This window comes from Eupeodes corollae, chromosome 1 (assembly GCF_945859685.1).
Source record: "Eupeodes corollae chromosome 1, idEupCoro1.1, whole genome shotgun sequence".
NCBI lineage: Eukaryota > Metazoa > Arthropoda > Insecta > Diptera > Syrphidae > Eupeodes > Eupeodes corollae.
Genome location: NC_079147.1, coordinates 98,745,629 through 98,767,613, shown reverse-complemented (window position 1 = coordinate 98,767,613; position 21,985 = coordinate 98,745,629). Strand labels below are relative to the sequence as shown.

At 38.0% G+C, this 21,985-nt stretch overlaps 1 protein-coding gene across 2 annotated transcripts in view; it reads right to left on the bottom strand.

Moving 5' to 3' along the window:
* Window positions 1-15,480: 15,480 nt before the first annotated feature.
* Window positions 15,481-21,985, bottom strand: part of LOC129954043 (calcyphosin-like protein) — a 28,985-nt gene continuing 22,480 nt past the window's right edge. For both annotated transcript variants that reach the window (XM_056067678.1, XM_056067677.1), the window contains 5 exons: window positions 17,340-17,485; window positions 16,909-17,028; window positions 16,135-16,192; window positions 15,810-16,022; window positions 15,481-15,734 (listed from right to left, as the gene is read on the bottom strand). In XM_056067678.1, the coding sequence (XP_055923653.1) occupies window positions 15,633-15,734; window positions 15,810-16,022; window positions 16,135-16,192; window positions 16,909-17,028; window positions 17,340-17,485 (639 nt within the window). In that variant the 3' untranslated portion in view covers window positions 15,481-15,632. The remainder of the gene's footprint in view (window positions 15,735-15,809; window positions 16,023-16,134; window positions 16,193-16,908; window positions 17,029-17,339; window positions 17,486-21,985) is intronic.

Here is a 21,985-nt window from a genome sequence, read left to right as displayed (position 1 = left end):
GTCCATTTAAAAAATATCAAACCATTACTTATTTTTGGTTTATTGAAACTTTATGTTTAAATATTTATAAAGTAAATATGATAACTAGCAAAACAAATACAAGATTTATGTGTGTTTTATTAGAAGGAAAAAGGCCGAAATGAAGCATCAGCAATTCTTGCTGCTTTGGTAAAATCTCATGGTAGCCACGAAGACCACCACACACAGTCTTCAAGATGGTGAGAATGTGCACGAACATCAACTCGCCGATCCGCTGCGCTCGCTGAGGAAAATTCTTACACCTTTACGAGGTGTAAAGGTATTGTACATCCGTTTGGTGGAGATTGTGAAAATTTGGCATCTTGGACCAATATTTCTTCGAAATGAGGCGAAAACAACTATTCAATCATCAGTGGACTTTACATAACCAAAAGATATACATTTGGACAACCTCTAGTTTATGAAGAATGTTGCTCTGAGCCACATACTTAATGCCTTAATCGCACCAAATTAATAAAACAAACTTGTAAACATATTCACTTAAATTAAGAATATTTACCAGAATAAAGAATATTTACTATCGACAGAGATAGTTCAGCACTTTGTCAATCTAGACTCCGCTGAGATCAAATTAAAATTTACTCTTGATAATCGCTGTTTCTTTTGGCTAAAAAAAAAACAATTGAATAGTAAGATCCACTCTTGAACAGCCAAAGTGTCACAAGCGGATCAAGCAAGACACCTTGGGTCGTTTCGACAAAAAAAATATTCGCGTGATTTGCAGTCCGTAATGCAAAGAAGGCGAGTGGAGATCATAAAGTGAGCAACGAGCTATACGGGCTGTACAGTGACGTAGACTTAGCCAGAAGGACAAAAGCCCAAAGATTGATATGGCTGGGTCACGTATATCGCATGGAAGCCACTGCTCTGGAAGTTCCCGAACCCACGCAATAGAAGAAGGCCACGGATCAAGTGGCGTGTATAAGTGGAAAGTGACCTAACCCAACTTGGATTGCGAAACTGGCGACATATAGCTAGGGACCGAGCTAAATGGAAAAGTTTGTTGGGTGAGGCCCTAGTTCATACAGGACTGTAGCGCCACCTTAAGTAAGTAATAATAATAATAGCTTTATTTATTGAACCTTAAAAAATGTTTACAATTCAACACAATGATAAATAAAATTATGGCCTTGGTTTTGAAACCGTGTGCGAGATGCCATCTCTATTTTTACTGTTAAAAATTTACAAAATATATTTTTAATATTAATAATTCAAGTAAGCTTTTTATTGTGTTTTGCTATTATTTTTACATTGTTCATTTAACAATTAGTGATTTTTTTTATTAATAAAAGAAAAAAGATATAACCATAAAACTAAATAAATTGCAATACAAAAATGGGTTTTATTTTGAACAATATGTACGCCAAAATACTTAAAAGCATTTTTGGGTTCAAGTCTTTTAGTAATTTATAAAATTTTTTTTGTAATTTAGGGCTTCAATGCAATATTGTGCAAGAAGTTTCCAGTTGCTTCTTTACTTTTTAAAGCATACAAATCTTATTTCTTTTAGAATAGGGCACACTGATAAAAGTGATGTGTTTTCTTGTTTCTGCAAATTACAGAGAGAGCAAAAGTTGATTGGTCATTAAAATAAGGTTTGTAATTTAAGTCAAGAAGCTCTTCCCTATAATGCGACAAATGATAGAAATTTCAAATAAGCTCATTTTGGCTGTAAAATAGTTGAGCTCATTTAAATTACAATTGAGCTCTGGATATAGAGATCTACGTGAGGAGCCTTTTGCTTCCTCAATTAGATCTAGTCTTATTTTGTCATCTAGCTTTTCGAGAATACAATTAGTCTTTTCTCTCATACTCCCATCTTCCATCTTCCAAGGATGCACCGAAATACCGATCAATATGGTTATATCCTCCCATTTCCTGAACCAACTTATATTTTTTTTAGTATACTGTGTTTTGCTAATAATTTTGGTAATCGTTATTATCGTAAAAAAGTATTTCGGCTACATAATCAACCGTTGCAGTTTTTTAACCTCATCATAAATACTACTGATATCCCCATACCTGATATTCATATGTCATTATAGTTCTCAGAGGGCCATCAAAAACTCTAAATTTGACACCATGTGCAACATTGGTGTTCCTAAAAAAGTTTTGCCAGGTTGAGTTTATAGCAGGTAACGATTTCTTCAGTTTACTTTGAAAGTGTTTCTTAGGTTATATTGGGATGTGAAAATCATTCCCAAGTAAGTAAATTCATTCACAACTTCAATATTTTCCCCATTTAAAAACCACCTTTCATTTATACTACTAAATATCATAACTTTCGATTTTGATATATTTATTACCAGATTCCACATTTTACAGTACTTATCTTTTTTTTTTTTTTTATAATAAGCGCACACTCAAGTGGATATATTACCCTTATTATGTAGACACAGTGTGAGCACTAGGAAAGGGAGAGAGGGGTTGAAAGGAGATGTCGGTGCACATTGGTTTTGAATTCCTGAATATTGCAATAGCTGGGAAAGACAGAGTGTGGCAAGGCATTCCACATTCGCATAGTACGGCTAAAGAACGAATCTCTGTACTTGACAGTACGACCGAAGATGGGCTCGAGGGTATATTGATGAGCATTCCTAGAAGCGCGAGTATTACGGTTGAACTGTTTAAGGGGAGGAATGCAACTGGCTATTTCTCTAGAGCATAAACCATTAAAATAACGGTAAAACAGGGTGAGACAAGAAACATTTCGACGATGTTCAAGTGACGTAAATGATCTTATGATGGTAATATCACCAATCAATCTAAATGCTCTACGTTCAATACTATCCAAGAGGCTTAAGTAAGTTGTAGGAGCACCGGCCCAGATATGGGAGTTATACTCAAGCTTTGGACGTATATAAGTCTTGTAAATAACAGCCAGATCAGAGGGGGAGAAAAACTTCTTGCATCGCCTTAGAAAACCCAAACATCTTGCGGCATTTTTGGCGACATCGCGTATGTGATCGTTCCACAAAAGGTGGTTGGTGATACACATACCAAGAATATCGAGATGTTCAGTTTCCTCGATGCAAGTGGCGTTTATGGATAATGGCAGGGGGGGTATATTTCGCTTTAACGATACAAGACAGCATTGCGTTTTCGAAGCATTAAATTCCACGCGGTTTCTTATTCCCCATTGTACAATGCTGTTTAGGTCGGAATTTAATGAGCTTATCATATTTTTTCGTTGCAGTTCCACATCCGAAGAAGAGGGGTGTGAATCTGAAAACGAATATGAAAAGCTAAGAGTACTATCGTTAGCGAAACAATGTATTGGATTAGATGTTGCAGACAGGAGATCATTAATAAAAATGAGAAAGAGTGTTGGAGATAGAACAGAGCCCTGGGGCACACCAGCATTTATTTTGTGGTTTTCAGACTTGAATCCATCCAATACAACTTGTATTGAACGATTCGAAAGATAATTACTAATCCAATGAAGTAGGGATTCATGCAAACCGAAAGCACGCATTTTCGATAAGAGAGCCTGATGCCAAACCCTATCAAACGCTTTTGAAATATCTAGTGCAATAATCTTACTTTCTCCAAAACTACGTAAAGATTTGTTCCACTGTTCGGTGAGATGAACCATGAGATCACCAGTAGACCTATTGCTACGAAAGCCATACTGTCGGTCATTAAGAAGCTTCCGTTTTTCAAGATATTTCTTGAGCTGATAATTAATCAGCGTTTCCATGACCTTGGAAAGAAGGGACGTAAGTGCAATCGGTCGATAATTAGACGGTGAGGAAGATTCGCCTTTTTTAGGAATAGGCTGGACAAATGCGGTTTTCCATCCGCTTGGAACGAGACCTGAGGAGTAGGACAGATGAAAAAGTTTACGCAGTGGTTTTGCCAGCGATGAAGAACACCTCTTCAGAACAATAGCGGGGATACCATCCGGACCAGCAGATTTGTGTATGTTAAGATCTTTTAGGACTCTCGCTACAGTACGAGTGCGAAAAAAGATTTGCCCAAAGAATCATTAACTCGCTCACAACGAGCGTAGGAAGCGAGGAAAAGGGAGAAGTCCTCATATTTTTTACAAATGACCAAAAATTTTTACTGCCTTTGGGACATTGCAGTATTTTTTGCCGTAAAAATGTAAAAATTTGGTCCGTCGAACATGGGCGTTGCAGGCCTTCCTGGCTTGCTTGAACTTATTCCGGTTTTCCTCAGTTGGATTTGCTTTAAAACAACGGAAACTTACCTTCTTAACCCTAATAACCTCTTTACAGCTCGCATCGAACCATGCGTTTTCCTTAGGTCTGATGCTTTTAACCCTATTCGGGATAAAAGTTCTCATTCCCAGGAGAATCAAACTTGTGAACAATGCAGCGCTGGCGTCAACGTCACTATCGAGGAAGCATAGTGACCAGTTAAAGATCCTAAAGTAATTGTTGAGACCGTCCCAGTTGGCTTTCTCGTATTGCCAAACGGTTCTCATAGGAGCTCTTTCTTTAGCTGAAGAGTTTTTACACGAGAAATTTTGCTGATATGACACAATGGTCAGATGTGCCTAGAGGAGATAGAACACTAATAGTGTACTTACCAGGGTCAGAAGTAAGAAACAAGTCAAGAGTGTTTTCTGCTCGACCTACGACGTCCGATATTCGAGTGGGCTCGTTGACCAGCTGAGTTAGGTGGTTTAACTCAGCGAAGATCTCAGCACACACTCCTTCTGGTGTTGACTGGCCCGAATGTTGAAGCCATGAAGAATTGTGTGCATTGAAATCGCCCGTAACAACGATTTCAGTGCGAGGATAGGACGAAACAATTCTTTGGATGGAATCAGATAAAGCATCAAATTCACGAGAAGTTGATACTCTGTCTAGATTTGGGCTTCGATAAAGGAAGCAATAGTGAATGATTTGCTTGTTCACGGAAAATTTAAACCACATAAAATTGAAAAAAGAATTGGTGCAAAGACCATATTGTGGCAAGAACTGATAGGCAACATCATTCCTAATGTATATGGCGAGACCATGGTGAGCAAAGAATAATGGCACCAAGTTATACCCTTGAATAAAGAATTCAGTGGGATCGGAATCCTCACCCACTTGGGTTTCACTTAGTGCCAAAACAGCTGGCCTGTTTAAGGCAGTATGGGAGTACACAGAAAGAAAATTCGCTCTAAGCCCACGAATATTACAATAATCTACCCTGAAATTTCCAGCCATTGCAAATAAAAGAATAACAAAAACCAAAACAGACGAAGACTTTAAGAAAAATATTACTGCGTTGAACCACAGAGTGCTATTCGATACACGCCACTACCAGTGTTATGCCTTAGTAGTGACAAGAATCAAATCCGGCCCTGTTAGTACAAAACAGTAAAATTTTTGTTGTCAACAATCTGCTATCAACGATGACGTAGCTCTGTATCAATTGCATTAGTAATTAAACACAATGCAATTTGATACACATGCTAAGCCATGCGACTGTACGAGAGAAGGGGGAAAGTGAAGGATGGTACTCACTGTGCTATCGCTATGTTGAGTTGGTTTAACATGATATGTGTTAATTTTTTGTTGGTTGTTGGTTGTTTGTTCTTTTTGTTTTATTGTAATTGATTTATTGTTTTTTTTTATTTTTGTTGTTTTTTTTGTTTATCACTTTTAATATTTTTTTTGCTATTTTTTTTGTTTCGTTTTGTTTTTTGATTATTTGTTTTATTTAAATTTTTTTTTTATGTTAACATTAAGTTTTAAGGGAAAACAATTAGACAGATATCACGATAGGCACTAGACTTGAACAAGACGCGCATGCGCAACGGACGCACAACACAGGGAGACCTTCCCCAACGAAAGTTCACTGACAACTGAACTGAATATCTAATCTATTTATCATGAGCTGAAGACTTTCTGGGGAGTCTGCAAACAAAACGACATCATCAGCATAAAGGAGGCATTTTATAACAAGTCCGTTTGGCAAATCGTCAACTATGTCGTTGATAAAAAGAGCAAACAACAGGTGGGATAAAAGACAACCTTGATGTACTCCACTTTTGGTTTCAAACCATTCTGATATTTGTTCACCGTCCCATACAGCTGATGTTGTGTTCTCGTAAAGTTTTCCTAGTACTTTAGAAATCTTAGAGGATAACCCCAGTAGATTTAATTTATAAAACAATGCTCTGCTAAGAGCAGAAGAGGAGAGAGGAACACCGGCTTCTTAGATGGAAAAAAAAGAGAGCATGAGAAGCGCGCGATCGAGGAGATAGAGGGATGTCACAACAGGAATGAGGTTCGTAAATTTTACCAAAAGGTAAAAAAAACCTCCCAAGGGTACCAGCCACGAACCGAAGCCTGTAAAGACGATCAAGGGAACATCGTAGTAGAACCACAGTCGATGCTGAGAATATGGAAAGATCACTTTTCCAAATTATATAACGGCGATGATGGACCGAATTCCGCTGTAAGGGAGATAGAACCACTCAACCTCGGCAACGCAGATCAACAATTCCGCCTACCCGACCTTGACGAAGTGAAGATAGCTATATCTAAACTTAAGTCAAACAAAGCTGCTGGAGCTGACGGCATCGCTGCCGAACTATTCAAAGCAGCAGGCATGACTTCGTAGGGAGCATGCACCTACTCATCTGCAAAATATGGTCGGAAGAAAGCATGGCCGATGAGTGGAATCTCAGCACAGTGTGCCCGATACATAAGAAAGGAGACCCTCTAAACTGCGCCAACTACAGAGGCATCAGTCTTCTTAACATTGCGTATAAGATCCTCTCTTCCGTATTATGTGAACGTCTGAAGCTATTCGTCAACAACCTGATTGGTCCTTATCAGTGTGGCTTCAGACCAGGAAAGTCCACTATCGAAAAAATATTCACACTACGGCAGATCTTGGAAAAAACCCAGGAGCTTCAAATCGATACCCACCATCTCTTTATCGATTTTAAAGCCGCGTATGACAGCATCTATAGAGAAGAGCTCTTTCGAGCAATGTCTAGTTTTGGCATTCCTGTCAAACTTATCCGTTTGTGCAGAATGACGATGGAGAATGCACGCTGCTCTATCAAGGTCGGAAAAGATCTTACCGATGCATTTGATGTCAAAAAAGGTTTTAGACAAGGCGATGCACTGTCATGCGACTTCTTCAACATCGTTCTGGAAAGAATTGTGCAAAACTCAACTGTCAACACTAGAGGCACAATCTTCCAAAAATCCATCCAATTACTCGGATACGCAGATGATATTAACATAATTGGAAGATCAAAGCGTGATGTCAGTGTAGCGTTTTTGAGCATTGTGATGGAAGCGAAGAAGATGGGTTTAGTGGTCAATGAGGGCAAGACCAAGTATGTGCTGTCATCAAAAAATTACACTGAACAACGATGTTTTGGACAAAACGTCACCATGGACGGCTATAACTTTGAGGTAGTTAAGGACTTTGTCTACCCAGGCACCGCTATTAATGCAGACAACAACACCAGCGCTGAAATCAAACTAAGAATAACTCTTGCAAATCGGTGCTTCTTTGGACTTACGAGTAGAAGGCAATTGAGAAGTAAAGTCCTCTCTCGAGCATGTAAAATCACCATCTATAAGACACTCATCATCCCGGTTCTCATTTATGGCGCTGAGGCCTGGACCCTGTCAAAGAAAGATGAGACCGTCTTAGGATGCTTCGAGAGAAAAATTCTTCGGGTGATTTTTGGTCCCGTACGCATAGATGGAGAATGGAGGAGAAGATATAACGACGAACTGTACGGGCTGTACAGCGACACTGACCTAGTTAGCAGAATTAAAGTCCAACGGCTTAGATGGCTAGGTCATGTAGAGCGGATGGACATCAACGCTCCAGCCCGGAAGGTCTTCGAATCCAATCCCGAGGGACGGCGCAGTAGAGGAAGACCGCGACTCAGGTGGCGCACCCAGGTGGGAGAGGACCTCAACCAACTTGGCGTGCGAAACTGGAGCAGCAAGCTAGGGACCGAGCTGGCTGGAGACGCTTGTTGGTTGAGGCCCAGGTCCGCCCCGGACTGTAGTGCCACCTTAAGTAAGTAAGTAAGCTCCTCCATCAATGCTACCGAAAACAGCTTTGAAATCAATAAATATTGAATACAGCTTTTTCCCATTTTCTGCGTAATAATCTACGATATTTTGGATGGAGAAAATGTGATCCATTGTTGAATAACCTGCTCTGAAACCTGCTTGAAATTTGTTCAAAAATTTGTTTTCATTAACCCAAAACTCAAGCCTTTTTAGTATAATTCCTGTAAATATCTTCGAAATCACATTAAGGAAAGATATGCCCCTATAATTTTCCACATTATTTAAGTCGTCTTTTTTGTATATAGGAAATACAATTGACTTTCTAAAAGTTTCAGGTACTCCAGCCGTGTGCAATACATTTGAATAGGTTCTAGGTGCTAAATTTTCTAAAAAATTGTTTGGGGCGTTTTTGAAAAATTCATAAGGAACTCTATCATACCCTGGGGCTTTGCTATTCTTAGCTTTATGTAAAACACTGTAAATTTCTTCTAAGGTGATATTCCCATCTAAACAATCAACGATTATGAAATTTTCAGCGAATTGTATTGGTTCTTCAATCTCTAATGGATTAAGTAGATTTTTAAAATGTTTTGCCAAAATATGAGCATCCAAATTGTTACTAATTTTGAATTTTTTCCCATTCAGTTCCTTCACTTCTTTCCAAAATTTAGAAGTTAAGTAAGTAATTAAGTAAATATATGCATATATGTAGGTCTAGTAACCTACTTAAGCGCCTTTGACAGCCTTCAACTAAGAGCTTTTTAAATGTTCAAGAATGCAAATCAATATACCACTCTCTCACTATGTCTTTGCCATACTGAAGATATACCAAAACCCGGCAGAATTTATTTATTTATTATTAATTCCAAATTATGGTATTTCCATTGAATAAGTTGTGTTTTATTTAAAAAAAGATTCTATTCCTAGGTTTGTGCCATGTGTTGTCGTTTCCTTTCAACGAATTTCTATAGCGCTACTAAATGACAACAGTATGGACAAATTATTCTATGCACGTTATCTAGAAATCCTTAATTTCCACACAAAACCAGAAAGTTTATATTATCATAGATAATTTTAACCCTCAATTACCTACTAAAATATTGAATACCTAAACTTTTACCATAACGACACACCAAAATGACAACATTTCCAAAAATACTAATAAAAAAAACAACATACTTTTATTAGATTCTTACAATATCGTTTAAAGTTCCATCAGCAGTAGTATAGATACTATACTTATACCAAAAGCTTATGTGCATTAGGTCTTCCTATACTCCAAATAACCCCATTTTCTGTTCTGACACTACCAAATATTTTCTACTATTCACTCTCGTAACAATAAAAATTACAAACAAAATGGAATTTACAATTGTACAAGCCATTGCACTGGAACATTTGCCAATTTAACCAAATTCTTTTCCTGATTTGAATTAAATCGACTGCAAGCGAGTCGTAGACTATATAGTAGCTACGTAGAGTCTTTTGAGAGCATGAACATAGGACGCTAGGAGGAAATGGTAAGTATATAGTTATAGTCAATTTTTGTCCACCAACTACATAACCTACATAGTAGAATGTAGTGTTCCTTATTCACCAAAACTGGCATTGGCATTCAGAACAACAGCAGCACCCGTCACCGTCACCGTCACGGCGTGGCGTCACGTGATGGTATGCCTCCAGTGTGCCAACAGCAATTAAACCAAATTAACTTGTCGAGTTTTCCACATACACAGCACAATAATACAATAGGAAAAGCGGAAACGGAAACTTAAAACAAAAACAAATAGATACTGGCAATGGCAGCGGCGGCGGAGAAAAATACAAAACACAAAACATGGAAAGACAGAAATATTCCTCCACCCGTTCCTAGCCGAGACAAAATCATATTAAAAGCTCATTAAGGGTTGGAAGTAATTTTCCATGCGAAAATTACCATATCGTAGTATTCTTACCACAGTTAGTTTATATTCTATCTTAGTCGATGGCATTGGGATGGAAATGGAACTACGAGTATGTCAAAGGGGGTTGGATCTATATATGCCTTCACGCCAAATGCACCAAAGTGTGTGAATTTGAGGTTCTAAAAATCCGGAGGCATTGCCAGAAGAGCCTGGTGCTGATGTTGAGCACCTTTAAATTCCACGAACACAATTCATACTTTGTTCATATTTTGCACTTAAGCTGCTTGGAGTGCATCATTATAGGCTCAGGTTCATGGTTATGCCAATCGACTAGGAGCTATGAGGTTGTTTCCGTGAACACAAATCTTTTAATTATCGTATGCACCTTGATTTGCTGGGTCCAATTAGTGATTGATTTTGCTTGAATTTTCAAATTTAACTTTTAAATGATTTTTGTACGTAAGTACATTTATAACCTACGAATTTTAAGTTAAATACATTTCTACATTTAACGTTTCAATTATAAGGAAGGTGACCCAAAAAATATACATTTTAAGCAGAAAACACTAAAACGGGCGCACGGACGGATCCTCACTTTCAATCAGAGGGACTCGCGCACTTAATAAAGGGTTTTTTAACTGGAACGGGTAGATTTTGGCACTCCCTGGTGGCCATTTCGTTTTGGTGACATCTGTCAAATCTTTTGTTTATTATTCAGTTGTATATGCCAAATATTAATGACAAGAAGAAGAACGCGTTAAACACTTGAGTTTCGTGCAACTTATCAAAGTTTCTCCAAAATTATGGGGATGTGAAAAGGGTGGATGAATGCACCCATTGAATTCCCGCTCATTGGAAGAAGTACCAGAGGTCGGCGAATCCAACGACGGTGGTAGTGCATAAAGCTGGGGTGAACGTGTAAGTAGGAAAAGTTGTGGTGTCTTAACTGCGTTCGCTCACTCTTGCAAATATGCTATATGTGTAGCTGAATTAAAACGCGAACGAGACCCACACTTTTTGATTGGCCGAAAGCAAGTGGGAATGGAAGAAAAAGAAGAGGTCATCAAGGCAAATTTAAAGCCTGGATGATCACTTTTTCGCGAGATAGAATCTGAACCGGAGGTTCAAGACATTGAAAGAAAAAGATTAAGGAAAAACTTTGAGAAGTGAAAGAAATTCAAGTGTTGTTTGAAGTGATAGAGAAGGTAAAAAATTTTGAGGAAAAAGAAAAGTGAAAATTAGAAGAAGAAAAATAAAAGGATTAGAAAACAGCTAGGAGAGGGAAGTTGACAGGACATCCTGAACAGCTAAGTATCTGATTTGTGTTTGAAAAGTAGAATTCTTTTATTTGTCGTTATAATCACTATTGAGAATTGTGTAATAATCGTTGGGCTTTCGTTTCGAAAAAGAAAAAAAGGTAATTCCGAGAAAGACGAACTCGCGACCCGTAATTAGACATTTTTTTTGTCCAGTCGGGAAAAAAGGTTAACGGTCTATCTTCGGTGTCATACACCAACTCTTTGTCTTTAAAAATTCTTAAAAGATCTTGGGTTTCAATCCTACTTGTTAGGTTTCCCAAGCAAAATTGAAAACAATTAAAATATTTCTATCTATTTAAAACATTTTTTTTTGCTCCAGAAGGTTTGTAATTTCCTTTTACAAAAAAATTACTGGCGCCCATCTCGTTTTTTTAAATTTGATTATATATATATTTCAAGAACACCCTATTCGCAATTCACTATCAACTTAATTTGATAATTTCGATTAATAAAACTCACCTTGTTCCCAATTAATTAAACCCACCCCAAAACTGAGATATCGGGTGACAGCACTGCTTTTGCTGCCTGTGAGGAAATTGACGAACAAACCTACTCGCGTCTGACAGTTGTCTTTAATTTCAATAAATCACAAAAATGTACTACTCGTGCGTGTCGGCTAAATATTTTATTAAATTTTAATTCGATTTCGTTTTGATTACCTTCTTTTGGGTTTGCGGACAATCAATCCGCAATCATATCATACTTCATAAATTCGCTTCGTTAATTTTCACAACAACCTTAGTCGTTGGACTTTTATTCTTCTGGCTGGGTCTACGTACAGCCCGTACAGCCCGTACAGCTCGTCGTTCCATCTTCTCCTCCACTCCCCTTCCATGCAAACGGGACCGTAGATCACACGAAGACCTTTTCTCTCGAACCGACCCAAGGTGCTTTCATCCGCTTTTTCATAGTCCATGCTTCTGCACCGTATAGCAGGACGGGGATGATAAGGGTCTTATATAGCAACACTTTCTTCCCTCGAGAGGGGACCTTACCACTCAATTGCTTTCTTAGTCCAAAGAAACAGCGGTTAGCAAGAGTTATTCTGCGTTTGATCTCAGCGCTGGTCTTGTTTTCTGCGTTTACAGCGGAGCCTAGGTAGACGAATTCCTTGACTACCTCAAAGTTACGTCTGTCGATGTTGACGTTTTGACCAAGACATCGATGTTGTATGTCCTTTCTTGACGACAGCAAGTACTTTGTTTTGTCCTCATTAACCGTTAAACCCATTTTTTCCGCCTCTGCCTCAATACTCACAAAAGCCCCATTGACATCACGCTGAGTTCTTTCGATTATGTCATCAGCATATGCTAGTAATTTTACCGACTTTTGAAAGATATTGCCTCTAGTGTTGACGTGTGAGCTCTGCACTATTCTTTCAAGCACGATGTTTAAAAAAATCACATGACAGCGCATCACCTTGTCTAAAACCTTTTTTGACACCGAAAGGTTCTGTTAAGTTGTTTCCAACCTTTATGGAGCAGCGTGAATTCTACATGGTCGTCCTGCACAAACAGACGAGTTTGGCAGGGATGCCAAAACTAGTCATGGCTCTATACAGCTCGTGACTATAGATGCTGTCATATGCGGCCTTGAAGTCGATGAAAAGATGGTGGGTGTCGATTTGAAGTTCTTGGGTTTTTTCCAGGATCTGCCGTAATATGATTATTTGATCAACTTTGGACTTTCCTGGTCTAAAACCACACTGATAAGGACCTATCAGGCTGTTGACGATGGGCTTTCGACGTTCACATATTACAGCAGAGAAGATTTTATAGGCGATGTTTAGTAGACTGATTACTCTATAGTTGGTGCAGTTTAGAGGGTCCCCTGTTTTCAGGATTGGGCAAACAATACTGAGGTACCATTTATCGGGCATGCTTTCTTCCAACCATATCTTACAGATGAGTCGGTGCATGCTCCTAACCAACTTATCTCCAGCTGCTTTAAAGAGCTGGGCATTAAAGCCATCCGCTCCAGCGGCTTTATTAGACTTCAGCTTAGATATGGCAATTCATTTCGTCTAAGTAGGGAGGACGGGATTGTTGGCTTTCGTCGTCTATGTTAAATGGATTATCCTGCCTGACAGCGGAATTCAGTTCGTCGTCGCCGTTATACAGTCTGCAGAAGTGGTCCTTCCATATCCTCAGCATTGATTGCGGTTTCACTATGATGTTTCCACTTTCGTCTTTGCAGCCTTCGGTTCTAGATTTATGTACCTGTTAATTTCGTTTCACCTGTTCATAAGACTTTCGAATTTCATTCCTGCTTTTAAACCTCCCAACATCTTCGACCGCACGCTTCTCATCCTCTCTCTTTTTCATTCTGAGAAGTCTGCGTTCCTCTCGCCGCTTCTGCTCATAGAGCTCATGAGCAGCTCTCGTCCTTTTATGCAGCGCCGCTTTGCGAACCTTTTGTTTGGCTGCATTTACCTGCCGACATTCCTCATCAAACCAGGGGTTCCTTGTTGGTGGCTGTTTGACACCCAGCACATCAGAGGCGGCTTCTCTGATTGCATCTTGGCAATGTTGCCACTGGTTTTCGATACATTGTGTTGGCGGCAGAGAACTTCGAAAGAGGTTACTTGTAACTCGGTCGGAAAAGGATTTGGCGATCTCTGGCTATTGTAGCCATTCGACGTTGTACCTTCTCCCAGCACCTCCTTGTTTTGCCTTTGGTCTGGAAATCCGAATAGTTACCTTGTCTACAACAAAGTAGTGGTCCGAGTCAATGTTAGCTCCTCGGAAAGTTCGATCGCAATATGGTCAATCTGGTTGACGGTAGATTGATCTGGAGAAGTCCAAGTTCCTTTGTGGATGTTGAGGTGTGGAAAACGTGTACTGGCTACCATGACGTTTTGCCTCGCAGCAAATTCTATGAGCCTGGATCCAAGTGTTGTCGTGCAGGCTGTTCTTCCCGATTATTCCACCAAAGATGTCTTGCCTTCCTAGCTTGGCATTAAAATCGCCCAGGACTATTTTAATATCGTAGCTAAGGCACTGATCTTATGTTTTGTCTAGGAGCTCGAAGAACATATCTTTGGTGTTGTAGTCTTTCTCTTCAGTGGGGGCGTGCGCGCATATCAGGCTAATGTTGCCGAATTAAGCCTTGATGCGTATGGTTGTGAGGCGCTCATTGATGCACCTTTAGCTCAAGACTTCTTGCCTAAGTCTGTCTCCGATGACGAAGCCACATCCAAATAAGCGCTGTTGGTTTTCGTGGTAGCAGTCAACATATTAAAGATCGCAGTTTTTCATCCTCTTTTTGCCCGGCCCATCCTATCGTTTTTCCTGGATGGCAGTGATATCTGCTTTATATCGTTCTAGGGCCTCCGCTGATTCTTCGGCCGCACGTGGTCTGTTAAGGGACCTAACATTCCACGTGCATATCCGAAGTTCGTTGTTCTTTATTCGTTTGCGTTGGTTGCCAACAGTAAATCCATCCGTATCCGAGGCTTGTTGGTGCTTCGCAATTATGAAAACTTTTACGCGGCCAGGAAGTCACCCCGACGCACAACCCCCAACCTGGAGGGCCAGATCCTTAGTATAACTCCAAGGATGGGGAGCCGGATAAAACCGCTCCTTATAGGCCTGGGCTTTGAATAAGTGGAAGAAGCTCTTTAAGGTGTTCACTAAGTAGTTCAACCTTACTGGAACTGTAGACGCCACCATTGATTCCATCTCGGGAATTCCCCCGCTGATGTCTGGATGAGGTGAGGTGCCTTAGTGGAAACACCTCTCCCCACCTATCTCCTTTGCTGCCCCCAACAACTTTCCACTGGGGTTGGAAACCAATCTGCAGTTGAGGTACTAGACACCTGATGTTTACCACGGGGAGGTGAGAGTAGGAGTTGATAGACAGAGGTTGGTTTTGAGAAAAACCTGTGGACGCTTGTGTCCTCTTGAATGCACATGTCTACCATTTGAACATCATACTTGACAGTACGCCCGAAATTGAGCTCAAGGTTAAACTGATGAGTGTTCAGAGTATTTCGTCTAAATCGTTTAACAGTAGGAATGCAACTGGCTAATTGTTAGCATTTTTTGGAAAAATATCGATAAAACAATGAAAGGCATGAAGCATTGCGGCTGGACTGAATCCTGTAAGCTTCCGATTACAATAATATGCGTCTGATTTTTTACCAGATAGCTATAATTCATCAAAACAAAGATAATACGGATTTGTGTATAAATTCATAAACGAAAATTTGAAATGGAAATCTTTATTGTGAATGGAAAAATATTGGAATCGAAAAGTACAACTTCACTTACAAAATATTTATAAATTTCAAAATGTTTAGCCTACATTTAGATACAAGAAAATAATACGATAAAACATTTCTCTTATTTAAACAAAACTTATAATTTGTATGCTTGACGCATCATAAGATCAAAATATTCATCATTGTCAATTGAGGCACTAATTGTCGAATAATAGTTCACATACTCCTCCTTGGTAACCTGTTTAAAAAACAAAAAATAAGCAAAGTCTCATCATAACACTGTTGTTACCTAAAACACTGCAACAATACTCACAGTTCCATCCTTGTTGCCTTGTGGTCCCTCGAAATTCTCAAGGAATTTGTTTAAAATCTGATCTTCTGTCATCTCACCGCTTTGGTATTTTGGATGTTCCTTCACCGAGTAGACATTCTTCAAGTCAGCAACTGTGATCACACCATCACCGGTCTTATCCATCTTAGCAAACGCCTTGTCAATAACGTCCAAACGGCTTTGTGACATGGCTGGCTGTGAAACAGGAACAGAAACAGAAAGAAAAATAAAGGTAACTTTGTTAAACCAAGTTAACCACAAGACCATCGCATAGGCAGCGGCTGGAATGGTGGCAATCCTTGCTTACCCTCAGTTTTACCAAGAATTCGGTCATGTTGATGGATCCACTACCGTCTGTGTCGAACCTGCCAAAGCAAAGCAATAGATGGAATAAATGAATTCGAATACATAAGTACGAGTATAGAGAGCACGACGATTTAGTAAGCAGCAGTGGGTGGTATAGAGATTCTGAAAGTGCCAAAAGCATCAGCAGCATGCCCCAAAAGCTAAAACCAAAAGCCGATTCAAATGGTCGCTAACCACTGGGCTTAGCCAACAATCTCTCTTTACCCCCACATTCGAAAATAAACAAACGCAAATACATAGAACACACATTTCGTCCTATCTCTACATATGTACAGGGTGGGTCAGAAGTGACTTCCTAATTTGTAATAAAACACAACTCTTCTGTTTTTTTATTAAATAACTTTTGGACGTGAAAAAATTGAAATCTAATTTGGCCAAGAACTTGTAGTTTTGACGAAGTTCGATTACAAGAAATTACAAGGCAGTAAAATACTGCGTTCGACGGTCTCTGTATTTGACAAAACCGAGTTTTTTTCCAAGAGTTCTTTAAAGGGTATAAAGTACCCTATCCCACAGCTGAAGGAGAACCTTCTAGCTAAAATACAAGCTCTAAGCCCAGATGCCAAATGAAGTGGTGTAGAAAAACCTCTTATATCGTATTTTGTTATTCTTTAATAAATTATTCATAAATGTATAAAAGTTGTTATCACTTTAAATTAGGAAGTCACTTTTGACCCACCCTGTATGTATATTGTATACGAGTGTCTATACAAACTTTGAGAACATTTGCTTTATCTCAGCATCAGTAACATCCAGACCGGTCTCGTGAATGCCTCTGATAAACTCCTCCAAATTGAGGGCTTTGCTTCCATCATCGTCCATGTTCCTGAAAGTCCTGTGGATTCAAATGGATAAAGATATAGTTATAGATATAATCGTATATAAAGTAAACGTTGCGCACACATATAAACATGCACAATAGTTTGGTTAGGTATTAAAGTCCCAGATAAATAACACAACGAAAAGGAAGACCAGCCAAAGATAGGATAAGAGAATCCAATTATTTTGGTGAATTAAGGTGGCAAGGCTTAGATTTAGAGGACTTGCGTTGGCTCCTCTAATTGGTTCACATCCGTCAATGATTCCATAGCCCCAATGAGCCAACATAGAGGTATTACCAAATACTAGATATAGGAATATACGAACCTTCCTAATCCGATGATTCCAGTTGCACCGCGGCTAAAACAAAGAAGTCTCAACTTTTCAATTGGATCCTTGGCATTGTTGGTCGATAGGATCTGTTGGGACTGGTTGATAAGAGAATTCTCCAAGGCTAAGAAATCGTTTGCTGCCTGCAAAATATTTTTTACAAAAAGGATTTTAATGAAGTTGAAGATTTAGCAGCACTTATGTGCATATGTATGTATGTAGTACCTTGTATAAGGCATAATATTATAAATGTGTTGTGTGTATCAGTTTACATGAGGATATGAGGTATCTGAGGTATATGATGTGTATCAACATGAAGATAGTTCTTATGTGGCAAACTTAAGTTAAGTGCAATTCAATGAATGTGACAAGGCAATGAATAGAATACTATAAGGCTACGATGAAGGTGATAAAAGAAAAAGATAATAGATATGCAAAGCAAGAAAAATCCATTTTCCCAAAAAGTCCAATAGTTCGCCTGTTGAATTAAATATTTAATTGATCCTTTATTTTATGATAATCTCCAAAACTTGATGAATAAATAATGAATTGACAAATCCTCCAAGAGTAATTCTTGTCATGAAAAGCTAGCCGTTCAAACTAGCCGTTCGGACTAGGCTTAAAAAACCGTAGGTCTTCTCCATCTTTGACAACTTTACTCGCACACATGAATGGTTAAAAGTTGAAAGTCACTAGGCCCTTGTTCTCAATTGACTGAGCAATGAGAATAGGGCCTTTTCTCAGGTTGATAGTTATTATCTATAATTTGACAGTTCAGAATGTCAAACTGTTTTGAAAATTCATAGAAGTTCATAGAAACCTTCCTACATTTTAAAGTACTTGGTGATGAAGCTCATTTCTGGTTAAATAACTTCGTCAATATACAGGAAGGTAATCTTTTAGCTATTACGAATCACCATTACATAGATTTAAATTCGGAACGTATTTCTTCCGAAATGGGGAAAAGCTGTCATTACGATAAAATGCGAGCGCTACTGAATTTGTGCACTTAACTTTTCCAGATTACTTTTTGTGGGACTTTTTTAAGTAATTTGTTTGTGCCGTGAAAACGGTTATTTTTAAATCATAGAGAGAAAATATCGAAGCCATAATTCTCGAAGTTCTCAAAATGTTAAAAAAATACCCCAAGAAGGTACTATTTATGATGTCGGTTCCCAAAGGTCTGCAGATCATTTGGGTCTTATGAATACAAAATAATTTTAAACTTTGTTTTAGAAGTAGCCTTAGAGGATCTGGCATTGTCTTATGTGATTTCAAACAGGTAAGCTGCTTCAATTTCATGATTAAACCTTTTCTTTAGTTATTCACATATTTCGACTCAACTAGCTTTAGCTATAGATCTGATAAATAACTAAGTAGTATTTTGTAGAACTCATAAATAATCTGGAAGGTTTCCTCTCACTGGAAAATTTCCTTTGGGTTTTGTTGTCCACTTAAATTGCAGGAAATATAATTGACTGATATTTTGGCAGCAGAAAATGAAAGAAATTTTTAATTTGAAACTTAGCAATTTCTCATTCATTGATGAGCGCGAATCTTTTGAAGAAACGTATGTACATAAGCCGTTACTAGTCACTTATTTCTTGCATTAGAGCTGAAGATATCGAAGGCTTTTCGATTAATGTATTCTTTGGGTTTTGGAAATAGCAATATAGGTGCTACTTATAGAGTACCGTTTAGTTTAATTTTTAGAAGTAGCATAATTATATTTTTGTATATATGTATGTACCTACGGTCTTGTGAAAATTAATTGGAACGAACACATTTTTAAATTAATTTGGCCTTGATTTTTGCGTTTGTTTTTTCGGAGTTCCAAAATCAAGTGTTGGCAGAATAATTGAAGTGTACAGGTCGACAGGAGCAATTGAGGCACACAGGAAAGGTACAATGGCTAATGATGACAAAATGCTAGTCCGAAACAGCGTAATAGATCCTGGGAAAACCATCAGCTGGAGTGCAAATAGACGCATCAACGGTTCGACGTCGGCTTCTTGAAGATGGTCGAAAAGCCCGAAGCCCATTAAAAAACAGCTTCTGAGGAATGCCATTCAGGAAAAAAGGCTAAGATGAGCTTCTAAAAGTAACCAAAACTGGACCCAAGAAGGTTGGAAAAAGTAATTTTTTCAGACGAAAGCTATGTCGAAGTCCAAGGATACAATGAGAGTGTGAAGTGAAGTACAAAAAAAAATCTCCGACCTGGCCATATCGTCCAAGTCCCAAAATACCGGCCAAAAGTCATGCTTTGGGGCTGCTTTACTTTTGGGTGTCCTGGGAACTTGAAGCCCATTGAGGGGTGATGAATAGCGTCAAATACGCTGAGGTCCTGAAGGAAATGCTTCTTCCAACTATACGAAGAAGAACTTCAGCGAATGATTCGATTTTCAACAAAATCTTGCTTCGTACCTCACGTCGAAAAAAAATTAAGCCATTCTTCGAGGAGAAAAATACTAAAGTGCTGAATTGTTCGGGAAGCTCGCCTGATCTGGACCCAATCGAAAACTTGTAGGCACCTATCAAGACACGGCCTTGCAAGAAGGATTGCACTACGAAGAACAAGCTGATTTCAGCAATAATTGATACATGGTTTCACGAAGCACGACTGTGAAATCAATAATATTTGTAAAAAGTAAAAACTATTTTTAAAAAAATGTTAATTAATTTGCACAAGACTGTATGATACTCTAGCTGAGGTTTAAAAAACATCTAAAGATTGGTAACGCTAGCCTTACGCAACACCAAGCTTTTGGTTTGAAATTGAGTTTTTAGCTCAAGCTTTTTTAACTTTACCCAAGACATTTTGTTTGTTATATTTGAATTCGCAGGCTACATCGCCTTATAAGAAAACTTTGTTCCTCACAAGTTACTGATTTCACCAGAAAACAAGAGTTCCTTATCTATTCTTTTTTTAAATTTATTTTGAACTTATTAACATTATTAATTAATTATTGATCACAAAACCATGCTACATTACAAAGTAATTGAAAAACAATCATGACGTTTTCAAGAATATCATTTTTAATTTTATGGTAACTTTAGGGATTGTAATTGTAAATGTTGGTGCATATAAAATAAACAACACTTAACTATTTCACGAAAAATTCATATTGATTCAACAATTGCTAATAATTATCTTCGCTATAATTGAGGAAAATTACAGATGAGTAAGTTTTAGGCGTGACAAACTTAAGACAATTTTCTGATTGAATTAATTTATAATTGGCAAAGATGACTAAACTTGCTTTTTAAAGTAAACGTAACAATTGAACAATACGATAATCAGGGTAGGATTAGCGTTGGTGATCAAAGTCTATAGAAAAAGAATTTCTGACATTTTTCGATACTCATTGATTAAAGTTTTTTGGTAGGTTTTATACCTTAGGATTTATAATTGGTTAGAAGTTTTAGACTTTTCAGCAGGTGAAAAGTTAATTTTGGAAAAAGTAGTAGTATATGTCCATATATGATGTAAATGGTTCTTTAAGAGCTATATATCAGAGGGGCGCAAAATTTTAAACAATTTATTGTTAAAGGTTTAACAATTTGCTAAATACATAGCAATTGACGAATGAACTTTTAAAATGTTTCTTTTGGTTGTGATTAGTAGTAGGTAAATTGCTAATTACGTTTTATTGAAAAACAAGCATCCAAACATGTCTTAAAAGTTCGTAAAATAAACAAAGCAATTACACTTAAACGGACCTTTTAATTGGAAATCCCGATTGTTGATTCCATCCACTGCTCTAATAATAATAACTGTACAGATGCCATATTCATTAAAACGTTAAAATTTTGCGCAAGGGTTTTCAGAAATATTAATTTTTCTTCAAATAATTTAAGGCTGCACTGAGTGAGCCCCTTGCCCTTGACTTGATTCAATAGGTCGTTATTAAGTGCAAAGAAAATATAAGAGAGTCTGAAAATTCAAGAAATTATTTTGTCAAAAATAACATTTTGGATCAGATTCAGACTTTTATATATCTCTGTTAAACCGTTTTCGTAAAAATTGTAGGTCTCCACGGAAAAAATTTGAGACCAAAATTGTTTAATGTAAGGTAAGAGCCCCAAACAACCATACTTAAGAATTCCATGAAATTATGTCAAACTCTTTAAGGGAAAGTTTTTGGACAATTAGAGCCTCCCATGGTTTACAGACGCAATATTATATATCTGATCTGTGATTCCTAAATTGCTGTTGTAACCGGTTTTAACTATCTTTTAGGGGTATAGGTTTTTGAGAAAATTTGTCTTCTATGACCTTTTTGATTTCTTTGAGAAAAAATAACTGTTGCCCAGTTGTTTAGTCTACTTCTGGACAGAAAGTTCTAGATATATTTTTAAAAAATTTCATAGAGCATAGTGTCAAAAGAGCTGTCATATAAATGTGGGATTGGCCAAACCTCGACACATCACCCTACTCCAACAGACGAACGAGACAGAACCGACCACTGAATAAACGGACAGACATAATAAAAGAGAACTAGCGTCCCTTCTATTTCTATACTTTTGTATTCTGTATATAGTATCAGCAGGAGAGAACACAAAGAGTCGTCACGCATTCGCAATCCATCCGTCAAGAGGATAAGACGCTTCGAAGTTTTTGCTCTGTTTAAAGTTATTAATTA